This window comes from Zalophus californianus, chromosome 13, assembly GCF_009762305.2.
Source record: "Zalophus californianus isolate mZalCal1 chromosome 13, mZalCal1.pri.v2, whole genome shotgun sequence".
NCBI classification, from domain to species: domain Eukaryota; kingdom Metazoa; phylum Chordata; class Mammalia; order Carnivora; family Otariidae; genus Zalophus; species Zalophus californianus.
The window spans coordinates 19678417-19701186 of record NC_045607.1 but is presented as its reverse complement, the minus strand read 5'-3'; the positions used below and the strand labels follow the sequence as shown (position 1 = coordinate 19701186).

The window sequence follows — 22770 nt, the reverse complement described above, 5'->3', positions numbered from 1 at the left end:
TTACCAGAAGCACGCCCACATCGTGCTGCATCCGCACAACCCTGCCTTCCTGACCACAGGGACACCGTGAGCCTCCGGCTACTCCTACTCATTCTCTCTAGCCCCTGGGTCCTGATGCTCCAGCATGGTGACAGCATCCTCACCCTCTCTCCCCCTGCCTGCCACTCAGCCATCCCCTCCGGCCTCCCTCCACATTCCCTCTTGAGCCCCACCTAAGTGCCTGGCCTGGTAACCAGAATGGAAGGTAGGTCTGCCTTTCTTCAAGCCTTCTGGTGCAGCCCAGCACATGGCCTGGAACCGAGGATGGGCACTGCTTTTTGGCATGATGTGCCCTGAACACAACGTCCTGGGGCCCAGGGGTCCAGGGGGGCCATGAGGCTACCCAGCCATCAGGGGAAAGCATAGCAGCTCCCTTCCTTGGGAAAAGAAATGAAAACCCTCCCTAAGGTCACCCACTCCTTCTGACCCATGTTGCTGATTTTACCCTGTAGTTAAAATCCACAGGGAATCTGGGGGCGGGGGTGGGGGGCAGATGAGGATTGCAGAGCCGGCTAAGAAGAACTGGGGAACTGGAGACCCAAGTTATAGCCTGAGTGGTAATGAACATCTGCCTTCCCCACTCTTAGCTTGGGAACCTTGGGGCTTAATGAGATGATCTCTGAGGTTATCAGAAATGACCTTCTAGTGCTAAATCTCCTGGGTTCTTGGATTCCACTTGCCAACACAGGTAGAAATGCCCGGGTGATGGGAGGCTACAGGGTACAGGGGTTTATGGAACGTGTGCTTCATGGGCAGAGACCTCCAGGTTCTCTTTGAAAGCTGTGTGGCCTTGGGCAAGCAACTTAACCTCTCTGAACCCAGATTTTTTTTTTTTCCGTAAAATGAGGGGTAATATTGACTTCACAGAATCATTGGGATGATAAATGAGACTACGTACCTAAAGTCCTGGCCCACGGCCCAGCTGGCTCACAGCTCATGAATAAATGACTTTGGCCGGATCTCTGAAACACCCATATGGCCTGCTCCCTGCAGGACCGAGTTTAATTTTCCTGGCTCTGGAGCCTCCCTAATATCAGTCACAGCCCACGCTCTGGGTCTTGCACAGAAAAAGGGATGGCTAGCTCTCCCAAGTGGAGAGAAATGCTGCCATTTCCCTGTGACCCTCTTTCCTGTGGCCCCCAAACGATTCCAGGGGTCACCAATCCAGATTGACCTCGTGTCTGCAGCCTGAATAGGGAAGGAGGGGAGGAGGCAGGCCTTCCTCAGCCAACCAAAACATGGGTCACGAGGAGGATGTGGCCATATGGAGGAAAACACACACATGCACACACACTTGCACACACAGACACCCACACTCTTAAATTCATGCTCCATGAAAAGAGTCCAAAAAAAAAAAAATGCGTATGTACCAGGAATGCATTGCTAACATTAAAGTAAATTTTATTGTGCACCTATTACGTAAGGCCTTTCCATGGATTCGGATGTCCTTGTTTAATCTCCATGCCAATCCAAGGAGGCAGGACTTAGTATCCCCATTTCACAGGAGAGGAAGCTGGCTTTGAACCAAGCTGTCTGAATCCAGACAGTACGGTCTTCATCATTTGCGACTGAACCTTGCAGTACGTGAAAAGATTGAAAGCAATCTCAGTGTCCAGTAACAGGGGATCATGGAAATAAATCATGATAGTTCCACTCAAAGGCATTTTATGCAGCTATTACTAGTCTTACTGTGGCAGAAGATGCCGTCACGTAAAAAAGTGTGATATGCTGAGTGTATAAGCCAGTTATAAAATAATCTCTAGCCAATTTGAATCCCTTCAAGGAAAAACGAAACAATAGGGAGGAAGAGAAGGAACTGAGGGAGGAAGGGAGAAGGGAGAGTGAGAGATGCTCCCAAATGTTTACAGTAATTAGTAGCAAGCAGTACAATTATAGGCGAGTTTACTTTTTTGTTACGGTGTATTTTCTAAAAATAACAGTTGCTCTACAAAAAAGAGTAAAATGAATATTTACTATTTTTTTAAGATCCTGATTTTTCAAAAAGATTTTATTTATTTATTTATTTATTTATTTATTTATTTATCAGAGGAGGGGGTAGAGCACGTGCGCAGGGGGAAGGGCAGAGGGAATCTCAAGCAGAATCTCAAGCAGACCCCTAACTGAGCTCGGAGCCCGACGTGGGGCTCGATCTCACCACCCTGAGATCATGACCTGAGCTGAAATCATGAGTCAGCAGCTTAACTGAGTCACCCAGGAGCCCCAAGTATTTACTCTTCTTAAAAAAACAACAACAAGCAAAATAAACAAAAGCCCCCACTGCACACCTGTGTAGTGTTTCGTTCTGACGAGACCTTGGGCATGCCCCGCCTCAGTTTCCCTGCCTGTGCAAGTCAGGAAGAGTGGTTAGGCCCTTTGAGGCCCTTTGGAGCGCTGACCCTCTGCGCCATTCTGTAATTCCCTTCCCACACTTTCTCTCTTCCTCTTTCCAAACTCTGATACTATGTGCTCTTTATTTTTTCTTTAAAATTTTTTATTGTTATGTTAATCACCATACATTACATCATTAGTTTTTGATGTAGTGTTCCGTGATTCATTGTTTGCGTATAACACCCAGCGCTCCACGCTGAACGTGCCCTCTTTAATACCCATCACCAGGCTAACCCATCCCCCCACCCCCCTCCCCTCTAGAACCTTCAGTTTGTTTCTCAGAGTCCATCGTCTCTCGATACTGTGTGCTCTTTTCTGCACATAGAGCCATTATGCAACATGTGGGAACATAAGAAAAACCACAAAAGGGAAAGGAAGTGATCTTAGCCTAAGCCACCCTTCACATTTTGGGGTACGGCATGTGTTGTCTGCTTGGATCCTCATAATCAGGCATTTAACAGATGAGGAGAGGCCCAGAGAGGTTATATAACTTGCCCAGAGTCACACAGCACATTACAGGCAGAGTTGGATCTGCACCCACAAGTAAAGCATTATCGTCCAAATGAATCCTTGACCTAGGGGGGCTGAGTGCAGCCTCCTGGCCCCTGAGGCCCTTCCTGGTCCTTGGTCCTTGGCTGTGGACTCAAGACTCTGAGAAGACTGCCTCTTCCCCAGAACAGGGAATGCTGGGAAGTGTCCAGGGGCTGGTGGGCAGACCAGGCCTGGGAGCCAGGGGTCGCTCTTGACAACCGAACTGGCATTTGGCTGGCACTTGGCCGGCACTTGGCCAGGAGTCGGGATTGGAATGAAGGAAGGACCCAGGAATTAAAAATGTAAGGGGTTGAGGCAGAAAGGTCTGGGTCCCGATCTGGTAGCTCTTCTAAACCCCTCTGACAGCCTCATCTCCAGAGGGTAACGCTTTCCTCAGGGGTGTGCCTGTAAAGTAAGGGGACAATGTGCTCACACGGCGCACAGGCACGCATGCGTGGCACACGGGAGGTACTCAGAAAACACAGGAGGGGCGCTGTTAGCCTCTTCCGGGCTCCCAGGTCAGCCTGTGCCTCTTCCCAGCCGCTCTGCCCCTGGCTCAGCCTCCCCTCCCTTGGGCAAAGGTTGCTGGGTAAATCTACCCAGAGCATCATTCTGGTCAAGCCTTTCCCTGCTTAAAGAATACTGATGGCTATTGTCACTTTCAGGTTCAAGGCCAGACACTGGCCCGGAATTCAGGCTCACACTGACCTGCTCCCAAATCGGACAGCAGCTGCACTGCACGACTCACACGATGGACTAGAAGCCTCCTCTCACAAAGGTTTCCTTCCCCAAATCCCACACTTCAGGGGAGCTGCCATGGGGTGTGGGCCTTCTGGCCTGGCAGCCCTGGGGCCTCCTGCACTGTCAGAAACCCTCCACCTCCTGCTGCCATGCACAGCAATGCTGGCCTTCCAGCCCACAGCACCCTTCACATGCAGCTCTCTTAAAAAAAAAAAAAAGAAGAAAATGCCCGACTTGTGGCCTGATCTGCTGATTTCCATAGTGTAAATACCCGTCTGATGGCCAATTTCAAGCTACCAATGTGATACACTAGCACAGCCCTGGAAAGAGATGCACACAATCAGCTCCCACAAGATGACGCACCCCAAAGTAAGGACCAACCAACCCCCATGAAAAGCTGTGTGGCTTCAGGTGAGTGACTTAAACTCTCTGAACCTCGGGTTTCTCCTCTGTAAAATGAGGACAATAACAGCACCCACTTCGTGGCAACAATGTGAACACTAAGTGCTAGGACCTAGGAGATCAAGGACAGTGCACTGAACACCTGCTATGTGCAGGGCTCCATACTGGGCACCCGGAAGATGACTGGTGACAAAAACTCCTGCCCTCCCAGACCTCAGTCACTGCAGCAGAAGCCTTGGCACCGTGGCTAGAATACAGCAAGCAATAACCAATAACTGCGGTCAATGTTATTGTAACTGCCTTTCTCTGGGCCTGAGATACCTCCTCTCCACACTTGGAATGTGGACTGAATTAAACTTTCTACGATTCCACGTCACTTCAGCCTTAAAACTGCACTGGAGTGGGTGTTACCACGCCCATTTTACAGAGGGGAAAACTGAGGAGTTCAGAATGCAAGCCGGGCTGGGGATTCAAACCAAGGTCTCCTAACTCCTGATCCCCAGATCTGTCCCACCTCCCAGGACTGAGGAAACATAAAAAGGACCCGGCATTTGCCTGGTGATTCAGCTGGATGCTTTAAAAAGACTTTCTTTCCCCCCTCCTGGGGGTAAATTGAAATGCCCCTGGCAGACACCAGTTTCCAAAATACGCTCTCAGCATGACAGCGGCAGTGCCCGGGAGCATCTCCAGCCTCCCTGCTCACCCCAACCCTGGTGCCTCTCTGGCAGGATGTGCGGGCTGGTGGGAGCTGATGAAATCCCCTCGCAAGAAGGGTTCACATCACATGTTTCAAGTGCAAACCACTGGACTTTGGGAGGCCCAAGGCCCCACGTGGGCACTTTCTCCCTCCTGCAGAACAACTGAGACCGCCTGGGAGAATAAACTCAAAAAGTACCCAAAACACCATGGGGTCCATCCCCCTAAGCCAGACTTAGCCCCCCTCAAACAGAGGGGCAGAGATTCTGTTTTCTTGACAAAACAAAACCAACAGCCAAGAATTAAAACCCACCAACTCCAGAGGTGGCGCCTGGAAAATTCTCTTGGGAAGTCCCTGTAGGTGTCTAACCTCAGTCCTTCATGCTTTGGTTTCCACAATTTCTTCTCCTTCTGTTCTAGAGGACAGAAACAATGTCTCTTTTCTCTGCAACCTGTCTCAGCAACTCTTCTCCGCTCCAAAATAGCCCGGGTTTGTTATCAACAACCTTCCTTTCCAACTTTTATCACTGAGAAGTAGAAGCTTTTGAAACGTAGGTAATGATCCTCTCCAACCTGTCATGGCTTTCAACAAAAGCCGGCGAAAGGAACAGGGAAGAGTCTCGTCCAAGATCGCCCACCGCCCGCGCCAGCCGCGTCACATTGGGGAGAGGCCCGCTCTGCGCCTGCCTTGCAGTGCGCTTCGGACAAGACGCGCCCCTTCTCTGGGCCTCGGATTCCCCATCTGTGTACCAAGAAAGGCTGGCCTGATTTCTCAGTCCATTCCAGTTCCTACCACTGTCGGAGCTGCCCACCCTCACTGCTGGCCCTTGCTCTACCTCCGTCCCCCTGCCAAAAAGAGGAAAAGAAACTTGCGGTAGGCGTCCGGGTAGGCTGTGCGGCTCCGAGTTGTCAGGCTACGCGGGTTGTTGCCGGGTGAACGAACCTCGCACAAATCCCAGGACAGAGAAGTCCCACCTCCCCGGTAACCACAGCTACCCCGGCCACACCTCCAACCCAAACACAGCCCGAGGCCCCGCCAAGGACCACCCCCGGATTCCCTCGGGACCCCTCCCCGCCCAGAGACCAGCCCCAGCTGGAGAGAGAGATAGGGGGACAGAAAAAGCCAACGCCCCCATTGTGCGGAGGTGGAGACTGAGGCCGAAGGTGGAGACTGCGGAAGCCCGCAGCCGGCGGGGTAAGGACTGGACACTGATCGCGGGTCCAGGACGCCCTCCCATGCCGGGAGTGGCGATCCGTCTCCTTCCCGTGCGCGTGGGGTTTCCACGTGGGAGAGGCCGAAAGCAGCGCAGTCCCTGTGGGTCGGAGCCCGCCGGCGCTGTCCACTCTCCTCCCCATTCCCCAGACCGAGAAACTGAGACCCAGCGAGGGGCCGGCACCCGCCCGCGACCCACCGCGAGCCCCTCCCCGCGCCTCACCTGCTGGCTGTCGCCGCGCGCCGGTGGTTTCCTGGAGTTGAGCGGCAAACAAAGGCCTCCAATCCCGGCGCGGGGCGGGGCGGTGACTTTTTGCTTAATCCCCGAGGCGGGCCCGTGACGGGCGGGGAGGGCCCCGGGAGGCGGGGCCTCGGGAAGCTCCACCAATCACAGAGAGGCGGCCGCCGGCGGCCCGCCCCCAGGGACTCCGACTCGGCCCCAGCGCTGAAAAGCTCTCATCTGGGAGGTTCGTGTCTCTCTTGGAACCCGCCCCGGTGCATAAAGGAGTCTGGGGCCCAGAGCTAGGACGTTTGTGCAAGGTCGCATGGAGCCACAGTGAGGAAGAAACCACAAACGTTCGTCGCTGAAACGGACTGCCCCGTAACAGTAGTAAGAATCTTAATAATAAACTTTTCTTGAGCTCCTATTGGTCAAGAACTGTTGTAAGCTCTTCCTATGCTCTGTCCTCTCCTGTGAGGTAGGTAGGTACTGGCGCTACCCTCCAAGTCTGTTCTAGTCCTAAGCACCATTAGCAAGCGGGAAAACCCAGGTCTCCAGAGGGACAAGAACTTGCCCGGAGTGCCGTGGGGAGTGCAGAACAGAAATGACCCGTTGTCCGCTGGCAGCTCACCCTGAAGGAAGGCGGTGTAAAGTGTCAGCCTGACCTCGGCTCCCGCCCCAGTTCTGCCACTGAACTTCAGGTAAATGGGATTCCCTAAGGCCAGCCTCACAGAGCTGCTGAGGGGAGGCATGTAATAAACACAGCGCCAAGCCCAAAAGAAAGTCATCAATGGCACTCACTTCAAGAGCTCCTCCACCAACCCTATTTCACAAGGGGTTTGATAGGCCCCAAGACAGGAAGACTTTTCCCCCCGGGGACCCGCGTCCCATTGTGTTGCAGCTAGTTCTCTATCCTCCTGGCAGAACGCTCTTCCCCTTCCCCAGGGGGCCCGAGGCTCCTACAGGCACCCAGTAATAATCACAGGGGCACTTCTGTGCCCTGGAAGTGTCATCTGTACCAGCAGCAAACATTTTAGCAAATCCTTATAATAACACCATGGTGTTTTGGGTACTTTTTGAGTTTATTCTCACCGGGCCAGAGGGCCCTTGGTTCACCATCACCATCCTCCCGACTGCCATGGTCTTCCTGGGCCTGACTCTGAGCCTGGTGTCGGGGGCCCATGCCCAGCATCCCAACCTCCATCAGAGGCAAGTAGCCGTGGCCCCACTCCATTTATTTCCTGGGGTGGTTGTTACAGATTATCACCAGTTCAGGGCTTCAAACAGCACTCATTTGTTCTCTTACAAAGAGAGGTCGAAGTCCAAAGTCAGTCTGTCCTCATGATGTCAGGAGGGCAGGTTCCTTCTGCAGGCTCTGAGGGGAGAATCTCTTTCCCTGACTTTTTCAGCATCTAGTAGCCGCCTGTATTCCCGGTCTGGTAGGTCCCTCCCTCCATCTTCAGAGCACATCCCAACCTCCACTTCCTTACCCGCAACACCAACACCGTTCCCTCCTCCCATCAAGTCTCGCTCTGTCTCCCTCTTATAAAGACCCTTGGGATTACATGGGGCCCGCCCACAAAATCCAGCTCAACCTCCCCAACTAAATGCCTTAATCCCATAGGCCAAGTCCCTTCGCCACAAAAGGGAACATCCACACATCGAAGGAACCTGGATACCTTTGAGGTCATTATTCAGCTTACCATGCCCATTTTCCCCGATGGGGAATTTGGGCCTCGAAAGGTGAGATCACTGGTCCCCAACCACGAAGGATTTGACATCTGATGCCAGGAGATCTGGGGCCTGACAGCCAGGTGGGAGTTATTCCCTGCAGGGGTGTTAGGACTGGGGAGGGGCATACAGAGTTCCTGCAGGAGAGACTGGGGTTTCAGAGATACTGGCTGCTTCAGAGGTCAAGTGGAATCCCAGGCCCTGGCCTCAGGTCGTCTCCTTGGGCTGGGGAGAGGGCAGGGGCAGCTAAAAGCAAGATCTGGTGCAGGTCTGTGGAATCAGCTGCCCTAACCCACCTCCGGCTGAACTCTGAACACAGGGCTGGACAAAGCAGGACTTCTGAGAGTCTTCTTGTCCCAGAGAAACCCTGGGGTTGAAGGAAATGGGCCCTGGGGCTGTGTAGAAGACCATTTTTTGCCCCCCTCCCTTCCCTGCACCCCTCCATGTGTTTTTGCCTCTAACACCCCCCGCCCTTGGCTCCTGGAACAGCTTGGCCTGCACAGGCGAAGAATGGGAATGTGATTGGGAATTTACTGCCTCTCTCCCCCTTCCCCTCCTCAGGCCTTATCCAAAGACTGACAGCACAAAAGCCCTGTCCCCTTGCCCTGAGTGGGGACGGCTCTGGGCTCAATTAGACTCCAGAGCCCCCTGGGGGATCAGGCTGCAGCCACCCTCCAGGGACTTTGCCTGAAAACCCCCCCCTGCTTGGCTTCCTCCCTTTCCCCCTCCAGATTTCTCCACTCCCTCACTGGTCCACTGTGGGAGTGTTGCCTTCATGAATCACCTGCATACGGATCCTCATCACAGAGTCTGATTCTGGGATCCCCCCGCTAAGACAGGCCACCTCCCTGGGTCTGAAAACCTCTGTGCACATTGTGCATTTGGTCCCACAACACACCTGTGTGTTTTAATTTAAAAGTATTTTCTGTGAGCGCCCTTCAAGTAAGGTGCTCCAAGACGTGGGTGTGGCTCAGCCCCCCCCCCACCCCGCATACCTGCTGTGTGTCCCACATGGAGCCGTGGGGGGCAGGGGGAGAGGCTGGTGGCTTGTGTTGCTCTGTTCTACCCCCCCTTCCTCAGGTGGAGCAGTCAAAACCCCAGCCACAAAGGCAGGCCACACAGCACGCTGGACCCTAACCCTGTTCAGGTTTCTTTATTGAAAAATTAAAGACATAGCTCTGTATATAAATACACTGACATCACTGGTCCCCTGCAAGGCCTCTGGGTTAGGCTAGGGGCGGGGTGGGAAGCTGGGGTCTTGGGGTCCCCAGGCGTGAGGAGAGGGAAATAAATAATAAATACTATGGGGGGATAAGGAGCCAGGAAGAATGGGGGTATGAATGGGGGGGTGCTTGATGCTTATTTGTGGCACTATAGGTCCTTCGAGATGCCCCCTGGCTGGGGGCCGTGTCCATGAATTCTCATGTGGCCTCACTCCACATAAAGGCTCAGACATCTGGAGGATGGGCCAGGTCCTAGCTGCTGGGGGAACGGGGACCAGTGTCCCTCCCCTACCCAGGGGAACAGGCCCTGGCAGGCCTCAGGTGGACTTTCTCTCCTTCCTGACACCCACTGCTTATACTGAACGCCTACTGTGTACCCCAGGCATGGCACCGGATCCCAACCTGACCTTCTGTTTGCCTCCCCCGGCTTTCTTCTCCTGGTTCTGGGCCAGTGGGCCGGGAAAGAGTGGGGGGATGTCTTCTTGCTCCCTGGCTATGCAGCCCCGGCCCTCAAGGAGCTTAATAGTGCCAGGAGGGAGGACGGGCCGGGGCCGGGGACTGGGCAGCAGTGGGAGGCCTCCGGGCCTCAGCCTCTAGAGCATCACATTGAACTCGGTGACCAGAAAGTCGACGTAGTCTCGCTCCTTGGTCTTGAAGGCCTCTGCAATGATGCGCGCTGCCTCCCGATGCTCCTTGCCCCGAAGCGTCAGCCCGTTCACTTCCAGGATCACGTGGCCCACCTTGAGCTGCCCACAGTTGTGGGCTGAACCACCTCGCTGCAGGGGCGAGACACAGGGCAGGGGTACTCGAGGCAGCTGAGGGCGAGGCCGGCCTGCCTCAAACACCCACCAGGTCAGGCCCAACACCGCCAAGCAGGCTACAATCTGGGTGTCCACTGCCCTGATGAGGAAAACAGGCTCAGGGAGGGCAAAGGGCCTGGGTCTGCCTTTGGCAGCCGGGTCATCCCCGGGGGGTGGGGTGGGGGGGTCTGTGGCAGAACCCTGGGGATGCTGAGAGAGGGGCCCTCAGGGGGAGGGAGAGATGGTCGAGGGGGGCCCACGGAGGTACCTGAATCGTGACGATCCGAGGCAGGGGCTGACGGGTGTTGGCGCCACCCTCGATGGCAATGCCCAGGGTGGCCGCACTTTTCTTCACGCGGACCAGGGTGGACGTGGGCTCCAGGAGTCCAGGCTGCGGGTGTGAGCAAGGAGACCAGTGCCAGAGTCCTTCTCAGTGGACAGGCCTGGCTGGGGGGGAGTGGGGGAGGGGGCTGGACTGGCCGTGACATGCCACTGGGTCCAAAGGGCTCAGACTCCGACCCCGGGCTGGGAGCGCCAGTATGCGAGCACTAAGCTAAGAACTGGCGTTCCCAGCTCTCTAATTGCTACAAAAGCCCCCGAGGCTCCGGAGGTTAAGGGAAAGCCCGGAGGCTGCCTGGTGGTGGTACTAGGACTCGGACCCAGGCCTGACTGCCTAAGCCAGCATGCCAACTCAGACCTGAGCTGGAAGACTCCCAAGACCAACTTTTAGTGCCTGGCTTGTCAACGTCAGTGGCCAAAGTGGGACCTAAACGGGGCCTCCAGACTCCTGATCCAGTGTTCGCTCTGGGGACCCACATCCCTCCAGTTGACGGGGGCTCACTTCCCGCCCGCGGTGGGCACTTGTCAAGCTGAACCCTGCTCAGGGACCCCCCGTTCCCCACCCGGGGCTGCACCCCCGTCAGTCCTCTGCATCTCCTCCTGCCCCGCTCACCGGTTTGGCGGCCCCCTCTGTGGGCCTCTCGTCCTGAGGTGGCTCCTTGCTGCTCCTACTCTTGGTGGGTGCCATCTGTCTGCCTCGGCCCGGGGCGCTGGCTTCTGCCTCACCGGCATCCACACCGCTGTCCTCGCTCAGGGTCTGCCCGCTGTCCGAGAGCTGGGAGAGTGTGGAGCCTGCTGGAGGGGGGAACAGGAGGAGAGTGGGGCTTTACCCTGCTGGGGGTCAGGGAGGGTTTCCTGCAGGAGGTGATGGAGCCGCAGGCTGGAAGGCTGTGGGGATTCCCCAGGCATGGACTAGGGAGGAAGGAAGCGGTCACCGGGCTGGCGGGAGGCGAGACTCCCCACCACTGAGATCTGCCCTTCCACTCGGGGCTGGCCCCAAGGCTGCCAAGACGTCTGCTCCGACCACCCAGTGCTCGGCCCACGGCATAATGATGAAAACAGAGGTCAGGAGGCAAACCCAGCCTACAGATGTGGGTTTTTTTTTTTTTTTCTTTAACTTGCACAATGCTGTCAAATTTTAATGATGAACCAACACATTCAAATTAGGGTATTTCACATAAAAAAAATTTCTAGCTTCTCAATAAAACAAGGAAAGGTTTGTCATGCCTGGTCTGTACCCTCCACAACCCCACTGGCCTGAGCTGACTGGTGGGCACATACCCTCATTCACCAGTCAAACCCCAGCTGCATCGCTGTGTGTGTGTTGGCGGGGCCCCTGAATCTGAGACAGTCTAGAGACTAGCAGGTCAGGTCTGAATCCTCTCTGCCCAGCTCGAGCAACCCCAGGTGAGTTACATAGCTTCTCCGAGCCTCCTTGGTTTTGTTCCAACATAGGAGCAATGATGCCCATCTAGTAGCATTATCATACGGACTTAATTAGATACGATGTATAGAGTGAAGCCTGCAAGAGAACAGACTTGCGCTAGACTGCTCCACAGTTAACTTTCTGTGACTCAGCTTTTTCATCTGTAAAATGGGGACAACAGCACCAGCCTCACAGGGCTGCTGAGAGGGTTAGGCGACTTGCTAATAGAGGCAGGGCCCCTAGAACAGTATCTGGTGCCCAGGAAACCCTGCACAACGGACAGCTTTTATTATCGTGTGTTGGGCTCAGGGCCAGGTGATACCTCCGGTTTGTCTCATCACATCCTGCCTGCTGTCCCCTTAGCTGCCTTCCCTCGCCGAGCTCCTGAGCCCAGGGACCCTGCGCTCTGCATCCTAGTCTACCCACTGTTTGGCATACAGCAGGCACTCAGTTCACAGCCCCTGGCCTGGCCTGCCACCTTCCCTGGCCATGGCCGAACCTATACATCACGTTAGCCACAAGATGGCAGCAGAATCCAGCAAAATGCATCCAACTTGCTAAGGGGAGGGAGGCAATCTAGAGCCAGATCTAGGGCCTGCCAAGGTTTCGAACTTTCTGCGAGGGAAACACCAGCCTTATACTGCTGTCCACCTCCTCAGCTGGACACCCTCTGGAAACTCTGGGGCCGCAGCCTCGTCCCAGGTGTCTGCAAGGCCAAGCCTGCACTCTGACCCTGAAGCCCCCCGGATCTGGAGACCTCTGGGGGTCCAGGGACAGTACTTTCCATACCCGCCTTTCCCCCAACCCTCACCTTGTGCCATGTCCTGGGGACAGAGATCACAGAGGCCAACCCTGTCCTCAGGGAGCCCAGTGTCACTGGGGAGATGGAGACTGCAGGGTGGCCAGGACTGGGGGCGCTGGAGGAGGAGCCCAACCCTCCCAGAGACCCGGCGGGGCTGTCACCGAATCTCCATCCCACGGCTTGTCCATGGCCACACAATTCTTAAGTGGCAGAGCTAGGGCTCACACCCGCGTCCACACGGGCTCAGGACCCTGTTTCCAGGGCACTCTGACCCTGCGCACCCTTCCACTCTAACTATGCGGATGGGCAGATCCGCCTGGAGCAGCCTGGATGGCCCCAGGACCACTCAGGGGGCACCCCGAGCCCAGCCCCCACGGGGGCGGCCAGTACTCACTGCGCGCCTGGGGCAGCGCCCTCACTTCGTTCACGTCCGGCTCGCTGTCGGGCCGGTGCACCTCCACCATGACGAAGTGCTGGTTTGTGCCCGTGTCTGGCCGGCAGGAGGGAGAGGGTGGCGGGAGGCAGCCCCCCGCCAGCATGGCCTCTGCAGGGGGGCTTTTCAGGTGCGGGGGCGACTGGACTCGTGGGAAGGGGCCGATGGGGTGCTGGCTGACCAGGGCCAGGTGGGCGTCCAGCGGCCTCTTGGAGCCGGGCTTGGCAGGGGGCACAGAGGCATGGATAGGGGAGGAGGGCGAGTCTTGTGCTGAGGCGGCCCCCGGGGCAGGCACGGTGCCCGCCGGTGGGCTGCGGTTCCTGGGGGCCAAGAAGACGATGCCTGAGTGGGAAGACGCGGAGGACGGTGGCTGGAGGTCCTCTTTCCCTGGCTTCCTTGGCTGCGAGGGCGGCCCGTTGTGGCCTTGGGCCAGAGGCGGTGCGGGGGGGCGGCGGCTTGTAGCTCGGCAGCGCCTCAGAGGTGGCCTTGACATCGTCCTGCCAAAAGACCCAACAGGAGTGGAAGGAGTCAGAGCCCATTGCGGCTGGTCGAGAGGAGTCCCGAGACGCGCAGGCCGCGGCTGGAATGCTGTCCTGCTCTCTCAGCTCTTGGCCACGCTGCTCTGAATAATGAAACACCCCAATGGAAAACTGCTCCCCCCATCTCGGCAGCTGATAAGCGTCGGCATCTTGGCGCACGTCTCCCGGGATGGCAACGTTACCTGTGGGAACTGAAGTTCTTGGCATCAGCCAGGCCTTGTCACAGGCAACAAGACTTAATTAGAGGTGGATGCAGAGAATGGGAAAAGGAAAAACAAAAACAAAAACAAAAACAAAACAGGAAAAGCATTTTTCTGGCTTTTCTTTCGGGAGGATTATCGTGGCTCCTAGACACAGGAGATGTGCGGGGCTGGAGGAGAGAGAACGGACGGAAGGGGACAGTCACATGGGCTCGGGGGCTGTGTGGCCCTGGGCAAGGCACAGAGCCTCTCGGAACGCCTCTCTGGGCAGTGGGGAACCCTGCACCTGCACAGCGGGGGTGTGGGGATGTGAGGAGCCCCGTGCGTCACGGGTTTGCAGGTGCCTGCCGCCCAGCAGGTGCACGGTGAGCAGCAGCGGCGGAGACGGTCATTGCCATTTCCCCACCGCCTAGGCCAACACCCAGCAATTGAAGGCTCTGACATCAGAGCAGGCACTGTCCCATATGCTTTACTTGAATGGACTTATTTACCCCTGGCCACAAACTGTGGGGCGGGTACACTATTACCATCCCCACGTTACAGAGGGGAAAACTGAGGCACCGAGAGGTTAAGAAACTTGCCCGAAGTCACACCGTCAGTGGCAGAGGTGGGATATGAACCCAGGCAGCTGGTTCCAGAGTCCAGGTCATTCAGAAGTTATTTGGGTCAGAATCACAGTGATGCTGCCCAGGCCGTGGATGTGCACACGGGGGTCCAAGGTCACATTTAACTTCCATTTCCGTTGTGGTGTGGTCATATGGCCTCTTCAGAGGGTTCACACACTCCGTGTGCCAGTTATGATAACATTCAGATAACATACCAAAAGTAGCACCTACTCGGCAAACAAACAGCCTGGCTCCCTGCCTGAAATCCCCAGAAGGAGCTGAGAGTAGTCCTGGCTCCCGCCGCCGGAGAGGGCTGAGCAACACCCTTGTGCACAGGCCTGGGGCCGGGTCTGATGGCCTCTGTCCCCTCCCCGTGGCTCTCACTGAGGAACCAGCCCCCCAGGGCCTCAGGTAGACCAGGGAGGGCAAAACTCAGGGAAAGAGCCAGAGAGGGCCTTACCAGGGAAACATCTGGGAGGGCGTTCATATTGCCCTGGACAGCCTCACCAGTTTCCTCTAGGTCCAGAGTGTTCTAGAAACAAAGAAAGCAATCTGAGCAAATATAAACTGAGAGGGAGGAAAAGCAGTTTTGCCCTCTGAGGTACCACAATCCATGATGGGCCCCGTGACACCTTCCTGTGGTTTCTGCTTGTCCTGACATGCCCCGCTCTTGGGAAATTTACACATTAAAATTAATGTCAATTTTCCTGCCGGTCGTTTTGAAATCAAATTTTCTTTGAGGCTTTCCAGGCCTCCCCTGAACTATCTGTGGGGTGGCTCTGGCCTGGGCTGGGAACTCCCAAAGCTGGGCCCCAGGTGCCACGCTCCACACACTCAGAGACTTCCAAAATCCAAAGGTGCTCGCAGACAGAAGCCCAGGAAGGTGTGACAATGGCAGGATGCAAGTGAGAGGTAGAGTCTCTCTCTTTTTTAATTTTAATGGTTTTAATTGTGAGGCAGGTGGTTAAGGTTTAACCACACCTTATTTTGCAAAAATGCCCATTTCTTGCTTCCTTCTCTAACTCACCGGAAGCCTCATGCTCCCTCAAGTGACACTGAGCTGCCGTTAGTTAGGTCATTTGCAGGCCATCCCTGGGAGGCTGAGCAGCACCCCTCTCTAAAGTAGCTCTCTTGAGGCCTCAGGGGAGCCATTTCTCCACCCCACAGAGCCCAGGATGGCAACGAGCCTCTGCCACCGACACCTGGCTCACGTCTCAAGTGCAGCCATCAATGCTGGACTGATGAGGGCCTGGGGCCGCAGAGGAGGTGAGGGGCCACCCCTGCCTTCAGGAGCCTAGAGGAAGTGGGTTCGACACAAGCAAGCAAGGAGGGGCCTGTGCACAGAGCGAGGAGTTACAGGCATATAAGCAGCTGGGGAGGGGGTATCAAGGAAGGCTTCCTGGAGTAGGGAGCATGGCTTAAAGTTGATTCTTGTGGGCGAGTTGGGCAAAGGAGGGAATGATGGTGTTTCAGAGGGTAGGGCATGCATAAAGCAGGAAGGAGGTATGAGAATCTTCGAGCTGTTTCACATGACTCAAGCATGGAGCTGCTGGGACTTGAGGCTGAGGGCAGTGGGTTGCCATGGCGACGTGGTCACTATGTCTTCTATGAAGATTCCCTTTACTCACTTCCTCTCCAGCCACACGGGAATAATGCAGGCACGTCAGGGCCTTCACACTGGCTGTCCCCTCTGCCTGGAACATGCTTCCACTCAGCTATCCACAAGGCACACTCCGTTGTTACCTCCTTCAAGACCTTCCCCAAATTATCACCTCCTCCAAGAAGTCTACCCTGACGACCCCACCTAAAATCGCAACCCCTACCCCCCCGCCCTGCTTTATTTTTCTCCTTTACACTGATGACGTTCTTCACCCAACCGCGAGGATGTAATTCTTGAAACATGAGTCAGATAGTATCTCTCCCCAGCTCCTAACCCTCCAGGGTCTTTCCATTTTCCCTGGAGAAAATTCCAAAGTCTGCACTCATTGTGCCTCGTGATGGGGCCTTTTCTTGCTACTCCTCCAACAGCATGGGATGGTTCCTACCCCAGGGCCTTGGCACTCACTGCTCTCCCTGCCCCCACAGACTCATTCCCTCACTTCATTTAGCTCTGACCTCAGTGAGGCCTTCCTGGACTAGCCCTGTCTAAAACAGCACCCCTCCACAGCCCCACACCCCGTCTAACCCCTGACCCTGCTTCACTTTCCTGTATAAGATTTACCACCACCTGAGGTTTTATTATTGATTTGCTTCTTGTTTGTCTCTCCTATTAGGATAAAAACTCCTCAAAGGCAGGACTTGTGACCACCTGGTCCCTACTCTATCCTCAGCGTTTAGGACTGTGGCTGCTTGATAAATATTTACTAAGTAAATGAATCTGTGAATGAATCGATGGGTGAATGAATCCATCAGTCACTCAGGCTGGCATGGAGGAAGCCCCAGCAGGCAGAGAATTAGGCAAGCCAGTTACTGCAGACCATCGTGGAGAGCAGTCATGGTGGCGTGGATTAGGGTGAAGGCAGTCAGTGGCGATGGAGGGGTCCCCTGATGCCACACTCCCTGGGACATAGGCTGCCAGGTCACTCCACACTGATCCCCATCGCAAATGATGTTCCTGGAGCCTTGAACATCCTGGGCAGGCAAAGGGCACGTAATCACAAAGACCAGTCATGGGAACCCTCCTACCCTCCTGGCTTAGAGCCTTTTGTACCCAGGCCTCTTCATCTGGTCCCGTGATGTCAGGCTGGGACACCTGCCTCATTTTACCAACAAAGCTGAGGCTTCCATGCAAACTTCAGCATCCCGACTGTCTCCAACACCATCGCCTGTACACCGGCTCACGGGAAGGTGCTGCTGGCAGCCTCAGGGATGCAAAGACAGGAGAGGACCCTCGGGAGGGGAAGTGATAGGGCTGCCCTCCCACGCACTGAGTAAGTGGCACCACTCCTGGCTTCTCTGAGATCACCCCCAGCTCCGCCACTCACAGCCAGGGGATGGAGGGCAAATCCCTGGCCCGCTCCATGCTGGTTTCCTCATCTGCGGAACGGGCTCACGGCAGTCCCTCTCGCATGGGCCTGACGTATTAACACATAAGGAGCGCTCAGGCAGCAGGCGCCTCTGCCATACTCAGATGCAGCCACTGCCGCCTGTCCCTGGGTTCAACCTGCAGGCACCCGGGGGCCTCAGGTGGCAGTCCACGGTGGGCCCAAAGACATGGCATTCTGTCCTGTTCTGGTAGATTCAGAGCTTTGGGCACTCATTTAGTCAACAAGCATTTATCAGGCAGCCCTGGCTCACGGGGGTAAATGATGGGCAGGTCACTGTGTCCCCAACACCCTGCAGAGGGCCATGCACACAGCAGGTGCCCACACACTGTTGTTCAGGATCACTGATGTGGCCGACAGTGGCAACTGGGCCCCTGGAAGAGAGAGAGGAAGGATCCAGAGCCCTGACGACACAAGCACGTCTTTGCCACAGACCACAGAGCAGGTGTGACTTTCTCTTAGAGGTACAGCAGAGAACTAACCACCAACTGGGGAGCACCAGGTCCTTGGCCGGGCATTTTACTTACATGATCTCATTTGGTTCTCCATAGGAGGCAGGCCCTGGCATCCTCCCTGGTTCACAGCTTTTACATTTAAGCTCAGAGAGGGAAGTGACCTGTCCAAGACCACACAGACATTCTACAGTGGATCAGGTTTCTAACCCGGGTGGGGGTGGCCCCAAAGCCTCTGCAGCACTACCCTGACCCCAGAATTAGATAGGGCCCCGATATCGTAGGAACCAGAAGGCCCTGGGAGTCAGCCCCTTGCTGACCCGAAACAATATAGCCATCACTGGCCCCTGGCCTCAGCCCGTCCTTGCTATTAATAGCATCCTGGAGCCAACTCAGAAGGCAGGGATGGAAAGTCTGGAGAGTGAGGAGGGAGGGGCAGGGATAAATATCCAGCCCTGGGAGGAAGGCCTGAAGTGGAGCAAACAGCAGACGGGTCAGAGCCCGGCCCTGCCAGACTCCATCTGCCAGATCCAGACGCTCAGGAGCCCCAAGTCCCCGAGCCATGTTCCTTGTGCATCTGAAATAGCTACAGACAGCAGGCTAAGAACCCTGGGGATGCGTCAGCAGAAACGCTCGAGGAACAGGCTTCGAGAGGAGGATCAAGGTCAGAGCTCATGCAGGAGCCAGCCTGTGCATCCTGGCCTCCTCATAGCGCAACCCCCCCCCCCCCACACACACACACACAAGCCGGCTGCTTGGGGCACCCCTCTTCCTTCACCCACTGAGGCCAGAGACTGGCTGAGGGTTTAGACTCAGTGGCTCCATTAGTCCTGCTAGAAGGGGCCCTTCATCCGTTCTACAGCTGAGGTCACTGAGGCTCAGAGAGGGAAGGCCACCCGCCCAAGGTCACACAGCAAGGATGAGGCAGGAAGCAGAGCCGTATTCAAGGTCTGACTCTGTTATTCAGACTGCTTGCCACAAGAGCCAGGACGCCCTCAGGACCAGCTGCTCCCTCTATCTCCTTCCTCCTCAAATCAGTGATGGTTCAGAAAATTCCCTTCCTCTCAGAGAAAAAAACTTCTTTTTGTCTGAGCTGGCCCAGTCTGGGCCTGGATATCGCAGGAGTCTGGTCTGAGGGAACTATGGGGCCAAAATAAAATGAAATGATGGAGGGCAGCCACCCATGCTGACCTCTGCCAGGGGGACTCGTGATTCTGGAAGCGGTGATGCTTCCAGGTGATTGCTGGTCCAGATGTCACCTCAGCAAAACGAGGCCCTCCTCGTCCTTCCCCCCTGCTCCAGCCCAATTCCCTGGTATCTCCTCCTTCATCCCCTCATTACACAGGGAAGGCTCTTATATAAAGGTGCTGGTTTCAGCTCTTTGTTCTTCTGGCTTCTTTACTCTGATGTCAGGACAACAGGCTCCCCTCCAACTCTGCCCCTAAATGCACCAGAGGCCTGAGGCTAGGGGGCCTCCCCCCTCTGTAGATGGGAAACGGAGACCCTGAGTCACAGAAGTTCCTGGAAGGTCATTACGGGGCTGAGATCTCTGCCCGAGGCCAGGTGGAGGGACAGAGGAGGGGAAAGCAGAGAGGGGCGTGCGAGTGAGAGAAGGAAGACAGGAGGGGGAGGTAGAGAGGGAGGAAAGAGGAAAGAGCGAGAGCTGGGGGACAGAACCATCGCCCCAGGAAGGCCCAGGCAGGGGAGGGGAGCAGCTAGGTAGAGCCAGAGTCCTGGCATCCCTGGGGGGAGGGGGCAGTGGGGCTGCCTGGAGAGAAGGGGACAGGGCTGGGACCCAGAAGGATCGTGGAGCCAGACCCTGGGCTGACGGCCACGCTAGTGGAGACAGGGGGGCCCTGCTCCCGGGCTCCCCGAGCATGGGGCGGGGCCGGAAGTCTGGAAGCTCCCAGGGAAGGGCAGAGGGGTGGACCAGGAGAGAGACGGTCCCCAAACAGAGGGCTGAACCCACACTCACTGGCGTGGCCGAGACCATGGGAACTGCCCCGGCTCCTGGCTGGCTCTGGGCACTTTTACCCGCTGTCCGCTCCTGCCATCATATTTGCTCACCAAAGCACAGAAGTCCCCCGTAGGCCTGTGCGGCGCAGACAGACTGCGCTACCTTCTGCCCCCGTGCGCCTCCCTCCCAGTGGTCTCAGGAAAAGGACTTCATTCAGTGGACAGAGCGCATGACCCAGAATCTCCAGGTCAGGGCTGGAAGGGCCGTCTCAGGACAGGCGCAGGAGAGCAAGGCTCCAGGAGGGACTGCCGTGACCCAAGAACCCAGCTGAGGGAAAACACTGCCCCTCTCTTTTCGTGAACCTCCAGCCCATACGTGACATTTCCTTCCTTATAAACGGAGGCGACACCGCCCGGCAGAATCGGCAGCGCTGGAAACACGGTCGCCGGCTGAAGTCCCAGGTCTTTCCCATCACATCCCGGCTGCTGCAGATGCCACCAAACCCCACTTGGGCTCAGCCCGGCTTCACAGGAACAGCCTCGCTGACCCAGCCAGACCTTGCCACTGTGCGGGCTCGTCAGGAAGCGCCCGGTTTCCAGTCGGCTTGGTATTCCGAAAACGGCGTTCTGTTATACGATTTGGGGTTTTTTTGGTAACCCTTATGTATTTTCTTTTAAACACTTAAGACTGTTCTTTTGAGAAGGGGTGCCAGGGCTTGCCAGCCTGCCAGAGGGGGTTCAAGGCACAGGAAAGGTAAAGACCCCCATCTTAGGTCAATGCCTAGTCTGACCCCTGTTTTATTAACAGGGAGAGTGCAGGCTCCGGAGGTGCAGGGCTGGCTGGCCTCCAGGGACTTGGTTCTCTTTGCCGGAAACAGCTTCCAGCACTCCCCCAAGTCCCCACACGGGGAGGCAGATGCGCCGCAAAGGGCTGGCAGGGAAGACTGCTGCTTATTTCAGACACCCCGAGGCTCACCGAAGCCTCTGAGGAATTTATGGTCCTGAGGATGTGGGGCGCTCGTGCCGAAGCCTCTTAGGGGGGAATGGGCTGTTCTACTCAAGCAGAAAAATGAACTCCAGCCGTGCTGTGCCCCAATCTGGGCACCAAGCAGCTTCCTGGGACAGGGGCTGCAGGGCCAGTCTGCCCGACGACAGACCTGCATGCCCGGACCGCAGCAGTGGCCCCGCCGAGTCACCCCATCCACCCGCGCCCCTGAGCTCTCTCCACACACAGGGGAAGCATCTTAAAAGATGCAGACAAGATCATGTCACTTCCTGCCTGAAGACCCTCAGTGGCATTCCACGGTTTCAGGATTAATGCCCGAGTCCCCGGCGCCTCCTGCTACTAAACCCGCACCCTCTCCCTTTCACCCCTGGCATTCTGGCCCTCCTGACCTCCCACAGTTCCTTCCAGGGTCCACAAACCTTGAGCTCAGGGCCTTTGCACATGCCGATCTGGCCCCCTCAGCTCCTTGCCTTGTGGATTGCCCGGTTGATGCCAATGACTTCAGATCTCAGCTCAAGCATCTCCTCCCTGACGGCCTGCATTGGTCAGGGCCCGAGTCCTCGACCCACTTCTCAGGGCGTGAATTATGTAGGTGATTTGATCTGAGGCTGCCCCCCCCCCCCCCGACAGGACTTGCTAAGCTTCCTGGCAGCAGGTGCAGTCATCTCAGAGCCCGGGATGAGGGGTGGGGTGGTTGGGGTGCTCAGTGAGTGCTTGTCACAGGACTGGCTGATGAATGAGTCAACAGTTGGGCTCCTTCCTGCTCCCCCACTGCGGGAGGGCTCACCCAGCAAAGGACTCTCTAAACCCATCCAGTCACAGCACAGGAGGTGGGAAAAGGTCCTCTGATCGTTTGCTCCCTGTTTCTGGGAAGAGCTACCTTCACTAGGGGTCGCTGCAGCCGGAAGGGCCTGAGGCAGGCCTGAGTTTCTCCACCCTCCTTTCGCCGCAGATTTTTTCCTCCTCAGATGAGGAGGAAAGCGTAGAGGCCATAGGGGAGCAAAGCGCTGACAGCCATGCTGGGCCAGCACCCACTTCTCACCTTACGGCCTGGGGACAGGGACAGTAAGGCTTCTAGAGGCAGGGCCCCGGGCCCAGCATCCTTTGGTGGGCCCAGGGAGCCCCTTTCCAGACACACGAGAGGCTTGGAGTGAAACCTCTCAATTCCAGGTGGAAAGGGGCTGAGGTGAAGGTGGGGCCGTCCCAGCTGCCACCCCTGACCTCAACGGCACCTGCTGCGTAGTTACAAGGCTGGCCTTGGCCTCTACAACCCCCTTTCCCCCACAATCCTCTGCAGCGCCCTATGCCAGCCTTTAGAGTATCAGAAGAATAGGCTCCCAAGTACTCCATGCCTGCAAGTCCACTCCCGAGCTCACTGAATTTTCACAACAATCCACAGATGACTGGTCTTATCGGCTAGTGTAAAGATGTGGAAACTGAGGCTCCAAAAGCTTCAGTCACCTGCCCAAGGTGACATGGCTAGCACCTGGGGAGAGCCAGCCCCGGTCTGCGGGACTCCCCAGCCTGTGCACTTAAGCCCCTCTGCCCCCGGCTGGCTTGTACCACATGAAGAACTCAAGAAATGGCAGGCAGACCTTGCTTCTGCTAAGCTCTCCCGGCTGACATCCAAATGGGAGGGGAATGACATTGTTTGGAGGCAGGAAAAATTCCCAGGGCTGGCTCTCTTTAGACAAATGGAAAAGAAACACAATTTGTCAATGGCAGAAGGCTGCATCTGATCTCCTCTGATCGATTTTGTCTGGTTTAAGGGAAAACGGCTGCAGAATGAGCGACGTTTAACAACTGCAATTGCTAACTGCACAGCGTGGCCCGCAGAATTTGGGCTAAATGGAAACTGGCTCCATTTGGGGCCACCGTCTGGGGCATCTGGATCACGTGAGCCAGCTGCCTGCCGCTCTGCCGGTCCGAACGCCAGAGCAAAGGACATTCTCCTACCATGTAGGAGGTAGACTGTTAGAAGGCT

General features: G+C 56.2%; 2 protein-coding genes and 1 long non-coding RNA gene across 3 annotated transcripts in view; 1 reads left to right on the top strand and 2 right to left on the bottom strand.

Moving 5' to 3' along the window:
* Positions 1-6594, bottom strand: part of AKNA (AT-hook transcription factor) — a 55347-nt gene extending 48753 nt beyond the window's left edge. Inside the window, exon 1 of the mRNA XM_027615144.2 lies at positions 6234-6594. The gene's annotated coding sequence lies outside the window, so the exon portion shown is untranslated. The remainder of the gene's footprint in view (positions 1-6233) is intronic.
* A 219-nt stretch (positions 6595-6813) lies between these two features.
* Positions 6814-8762, top strand: LOC113934260. The gene is made up of 3 exons (XR_003523606.1): positions 6814-6931; positions 7855-7973; positions 8693-8762. It is a non-coding gene; the product is annotated as an uncharacterized LOC113934260 (long non-coding RNA).
* A 336-nt stretch (positions 8763-9098) lies between these two features.
* Positions 9099-22770, bottom strand: part of WHRN (whirlin) — a 96449-nt gene continuing 82777 nt past the window's right edge. The window contains 6 exon segments of the mRNA XM_027616764.2: positions 9099-9960; positions 10253-10375; positions 10937-11115; positions 12946-13435; positions 13437-13481; positions 14789-14860. Of these exon segments, the coding sequence (XP_027472565.2) occupies positions 9778-9960; positions 10253-10375; positions 10937-11115; positions 12946-13435; positions 13437-13481; positions 14789-14860 (1092 nt within the window). The 3' untranslated portion in view covers positions 9099-9777.